Source organism: Centroberyx gerrardi, chromosome 3, assembly GCF_048128805.1.
Source record: "Centroberyx gerrardi isolate f3 chromosome 3, fCenGer3.hap1.cur.20231027, whole genome shotgun sequence".
Classification (NCBI taxonomy): Eukaryota; Metazoa; Chordata; class Actinopteri; order Beryciformes; family Berycidae; genus Centroberyx; species Centroberyx gerrardi.
The window spans coordinates 23671138-23676925 of record NC_135999.1 but is presented as its reverse complement, the minus strand read 5'-3'; the positions used below and the strand labels follow the sequence as shown (position 1 = coordinate 23676925).

The 5788-nt window shown below is 42.7% G+C and overlaps 2 protein-coding genes across 2 annotated transcripts in view; one reads left to right on the top strand and one right to left on the bottom strand.

Annotated features, from left to right (window-relative positions):
* LOC139924867 (uncharacterized) overlaps positions 1–5788 on the top strand; it is a 143252-nt gene that overhangs the window by 41659 nt on the left and 95805 nt on the right. The window lies entirely within an intron of this gene.
* On the bottom strand, positions 1795–4114 carry LOC139924872 (nicotinate-nucleotide pyrophosphorylase [carboxylating]-like). The gene is made up of 4 exons (XM_071916080.2): positions 3862–4114; positions 2833–3143; positions 2210–2341; positions 1795–2089 (listed from the first exon to the last, which is right to left on the bottom strand). The coding sequence occupies exons 1-4, from the start codon at positions 4112–4114 to the stop codon at positions 1880–1882; spliced, it is 906 nt and encodes a 301-aa protein (XP_071772181.1). The 3' UTR covers positions 1795–1879.

Below are 5788 nucleotides of genomic sequence, written 5' to 3'. Positions count from 1 at the left end.
TCCTGTGCACTTTTTATACAAGGGCGTTAACGTACCAGGCCTGTCTGTGGTTGTGATACTTTCTTGTTCTCACGATAATGCTCTCAGAACGCAGTTTTTTTGTCTCCACACTTCCCTTTTTCTCTGGTGTGATTGCTCAGCCCCTCATTTGGCATTTTCAAATTTAAAAGTTCTTTTATGAAGAAATCTGGAAAAAATATACGGTGGACATTCTACATCAAATCATTTCAAACCAATTATTTTGTACTATTTGAAGGAAATTTTCCACACAAGATATTTAAAGAACAACTGACAGCAGCTATATTAACATGTTATTTATGTTTTAGCTGCGTTTCCCCTCTTGATTGGATAGTCTTAAATGCATCTAGATTCAGCACCTATTCATGTTTCAGGGCAAACATGTAAATAAGCTCCAGCAGGTAATATTGGTTCAATATGTGATTGAAAGAGCGCAGGCAAACACAAACACTGGAACATTTTTTCCAACTAACATCTGAAGGGATTTGTGGCAGAGGAAATATTGCGTCTTCAGGCAGTAGATGCTGAGTTTAGTTTAGATTGCGGAGGTCAAAGTTCAGAATTCTTCAGGGTTAGACAGCAGCCAGACACAAACATGAAGTTCACAGTCAAAGATGTACCTACTATGCAAATATAAATGATGCTTCTCTGTTTGTCATTTATCTATTTATCTATCCCTCACTCTTTCCTGTCTCTCTTTCTCACTCACTCACACACACACACACACACACACACACACCTCTGTGATATGATAGGACTGTCTCAATGGGGGAGCAAATTGAAGATTACTCCCTCCCAGGCGTTCACACTGGTTCACCTGCTGCAACTTTAAATCAAAATTACAACAAACCAAATGATTTTACTTCTGTAGCATTGTTTATTCTTGGTGGACAAAAGTGCCATACAGTACCATCACTGCAACCATTTTTAGCAATTAAACCTGTGACCCAACACCTACACAACCGCAGACACAACGACTGGTAGCAAGAGTCGGTGCCCGGGTTTCTTTTTCCTTTTTCCATTTGTGTTTTTATCACATTAGTTTAGCAGCAACATTTTGCTTTACTTGGTCTTTTTTACCAAAATGTCACATACATTTTGATCAACTTGTAATACATGTATGCACTATTCTTTGATATATTTACTCATACATACATACATAAACTGATACACACTAATACAAACAGTCGGATGTTGAGGTACTTGGGAGAAACCCAACACGCCCTGTCCCTGACATTTACAATTACACATTGTATTCTCTAAGATTGCTTGCCATCTGCTTGCATTTTTTGGTTACATGTTGATACTAACTAGTGTGCAATACTGTATCGGCTGACAAAAAACAGAAAGTGCAATCCAGTTCCTCTTCTCTTTTGATTTTTTTCAATTGCCTGTCCTGATTACATACAGAAAGTCACAGAAAGAACAAGATGTAAATTCTTCCTTAATCTCTAGGCCAGTCCAGTGTAACAGCAGTTGTTCTAGGATCCAACTAAATCTCACAACATTTCTTCAGTATTCAGTCAGTGTGCAGGGTTCCCACGGTCATGAGAATCCTAGAAAATGGAATTTGGAAATGTGTTTTCCAGGAATGGAAATGTTTTGGAAACTTGTAAAATATCATTAACATTTTAGATAATGATAATAAGTTTATAGTTTTTGTAAACTTGTAAATAAACTGGTCTGCGCGGCGGTTGCTGTGAGTCTCAAACAAAACACATTTTTTAATGTCATAGCAGTTGTAAAGGTTGCTTTACATTACAGTGCATTAGTACAGTCACCAAGGTATGAATTTATGGAAAAGATAAAGTAAAAGTAAGTGTGGGAACCCTGAATGTGGGACTGTCTATAGAGGTGGTTATCATTCTTGAAGCTTTGAGTGAGCATCAGGCTTTTGAACCTTAAGAGAGAAGTCCACAATTGGGCAACCCTGTGTTATGCAGCCCAGAGAAACGATGTCCACATGGGGGGAGAAATAGTTTGTTAAGTTTTCTGGAGTCACTCCTCCACTGGCTTCTATCAGCAGAGTCGGGAACTCTTCCTTCAAGAGACGAGCTGCAAGGTGGAGCTCCTAGAAGAGGGAGGAAGAATTTCAGGTTTAGGGATAGAGATAGAAGCAAGGAGTGAAAACCATGCTGTGAAAACGGGAGATGACCTGTGGCTTTGGGTTTGGGTTTTTCTTTTTCTATACCTGAGGTTGAAAGTTGTCCAGCATAACGATGTCTGCTCCTGCTCTGGCCGCCTCGCTGCCCTCCCCCCTGGAGTCGCACTCCACCTCGATCTTACTGCTGAAGCCGCACACCGACCGGGCGGCCTTCACTGCCTGGTGGACAAACAGGTCGGGTGCCGAGGAAACACACATTTATGACAGATCTCTGTCTCAGCTGTCAGCCATTTCAAGTCCTCAGCAAAAGCTTCCCCCACTAGCAGTTTGCAACATTTGCAGAAGAGAGAGACAGAGAGAGAGAGATAGCTTCCTAAAAATAAACTGATTGCAAAATTTGCCACACCAACTGTCTCTGAATCTGCACTTTGATGATAACTAAGAACGGAAAAGCACTTTGGGTGAATTTTATAGTGGTGCATGATTGACTGCTTGCCTGACTGCACAGCAAATTTTCCAACGTTTACAAGTGTTGATTTTTCAGTGACAATTATTTGGATTGACAAGTGCTGACTGGAGAGTGTCCACTCATAGAGCTGACGTGTCTCTGGGGCGGCTGTTCAAAACCATCTGAAAGTGTTAAATTAACTCTGACGGGTGTGGACTGATGGAAGCATTGCACAAACTGCACCGCTGATGCAACCGTCTACCTCTGTGATGCTCCCTGACGCCCAGACGTGGTTGTCCTTCAGCATCACCATGCCGCTCAGGTCCTGCCTGTGCATGGACGCGCCGCCAACCAGCATGGCGTACTTCTCCACCAGACGGAAGCCCGGTGTGGTCTTGCGGGTGCCGGCCACTTCCCCACGCCAACCCGCCGCCGCCGCCGTTCTCTGGAGCTGAGAGCAGCGGGTGGCGATCCCCGAGGCCCGGGCCAGGCAGTTGAGAGCCGGCCTTTCCCCGAGGAGGAGACACCTCGCTGGCCCGCTCACCACGGCAGCCAGCGTGACTGCACCTGGACCTGGTGGAGGTCAGATAAAGAGGTTTAGATGATCAAGACCAAAACACAGCAAAATCGTCAGTGGTAATTTGACGCTGACTGTAAAAATCAACACTATGCTGGTATTTATAGAAGTCCACACCCATCACCCATTGGGAGTCAGGAAGTATCACAGAGGTAGACAGTTGCATCAGCGGTGCAGTTTGTGCAATGCTTCCATCAGTCCACACCCACCAGACTTAATTTAACACTTTCAGATGGTTTTGAACAGCTGCCCCAGAGCCACATCAGCTCTCCAATCAAATCAAAAATAACTGTTACTGAAAAATCAACACTGGAAAATTTGTTGTGTTTTACTTCAGGTCATATGAATGAAGTGACAAAAAGGACTTAGTTGATGATCCTACATAAGATAAGATAAGATTGCACTTTATTGTCCATTGTGAGTGCCAGAACAGCATACAGCACACATCACACCAAATGGATAAGATCACAAGACTAAAAACAACATTCAGAAACAATATTGCACTAAAATTACAATGTTCAGACAAGATACACATTTCCCACCCGTCTCCCTCCTGCCTCCATACACCAAGTCTTAAAGTGTGTGTGTACATGTGTGTGTGTGTTTGTCTGCTGTTTTGTGATGCTTGTGTTCCCACTGGTTTCACCCAAGCTAAAACTGTATGAGCTCTTGATGCCTTAAAAGGTGCTTTGGATAAAAGTGTCCGGTGCCCACCTATCTCCGCTCCCTCTTGGTATTTCCAGTCCACGGTGCAGCCGACCTGAGCGAACACCGCCGTGAAGAAGGGGCTTCCTGCCAGGACGCTGCAAGGTGTTTTGCAGAGCAACCTCGCCTCCACCTCTTGGGACCCCACACACACTCCCGCTGGGTCAAAGTTTGGGGTGTCCTCTGCCAGCCACTCCTGGGCCAGCCGGGTCAGAGTGTGGGGAGGGATCGAGTGTGCCGCTGTGTGTTTGGGCGAAGTCATCTTGAAACGTGTGTAGAAGGAAGTAAATGTTTACTGTGGGGAAAAAGTAAATAGTTTCAAATGAAGTGATGGTGACAAATTGATAGCTGATATTGAAGTAAAAAAAAGTGCAAAGTACAACCTTAGCTTCTGCTAACTGTTTCAGTAAAGTTGCTACAGTTTGATGACTAAAACACTAAGACATGACTTTTTTTTTTAATTTGATGATAGATTTGCACTGGGCCATTTCCATTTCAACGCCATTTCCTGAAGTGAATGAAAGGGTACAGCTGGAGTACCAACTGCAGGATTGAAAAAGCAGTTATAAAACACAGTGAGAGACTGATTGCACCCTCGAGTGGCAGCTACACAACTACCATGAGGGTTATCTGTTGTAGAACCTATTCAGCGGCATGAAAAGAAACAAGAATCTTAAAGGAATAGCTTAAATATTTTATATAGATGCAATTTGTTTTCTATAGAGAAGAGGCTGCTGTCACCAAATCACTTTCTCAGCACCTCCCCTGCTCTCCACCCAACTTCCCATTACCAGATTCCCTTTTTTTATAATAAACATCATGGCCAAGTAATATATTTAAAGGATACATATATTCTGATCCCCACTGGAATATGCCACACTCTCGTCATTCCCCCTGTCAAGGTTCACAACAAGTATGATATGGGATTATTCTAACCAGAGTGTATTCTAACGAGAGTCGACTAATTTACGGTTAATCATTCTGAAATTATAATAAGATACACCGGAATAGAACAGTACAAATAACTGCAATGGAGCTAAATTTACTTACTTGCAGTTACGGCTCCTCGTTGTCCTCTGGTCACTGACTTGAGCTGCAGCGATCAGCCTATAGATCCACCAGACTAATGCTAACAGAGGTGGAATTTGACCTTATGTCCATGCTGGCATGTTTACAAGCCGTGTGAGGGTTAGTAGGCCTAACATTGTTTCACCCAGGCTGACTTACAGGCCAGTGTACGTCTCTGGAAAACATAATGTAAGAGAATTTCAAGGTTTTAAGTGAACAAATTCTCAAACTTGACCAACTTCAAACTTCTGGCTTGTGAGGCTACAAACTTACCTGCTTAGGCCTGCTATCACACACACTGTGTGTTAGTTAAAGCTACAATATGCAACTTTTTGACATTACAATAACGATAAATAAATAGGATATATTATATACTATCAGTGTTTGTCTGTCTGTGACCCTGTTTGTCCCTGTCCTGTGGGCTTGGCCAGCGGTGAACTGGGTTGTACCAACCAAGCGCAAGGAAGTTATAGCAACAACAGCAAAGGCTTAACAGTGGATGGCCAAATACCTATTTAAGAATATTCATAGACTAGTCAAGTCAATTTACATACCCCTTCATCACAAAAGCTTGTCTCAAAGGACTTTACAGAGAACAAGCCTCCCTAGATCTGACTAATCAACAATCAATCACAAAACAAAAGGATGCAGTACAGTATTCAAACAAAATAAAACACAAGGGAACAAAACAAAGCACAGGACACAAAACAGCTTGTTGAAGACACAACAAAACCGACGTAACCTACCTAACCCTAATGAAGTGTACCTTGATGAAGACTCTTTCCTGAGTCGAAACACATTGGTCATCATGCATGTTGTAATAAACGATTTTTAACCTTCAAAATCAGAGTGCCTCGGATCCCTGCTG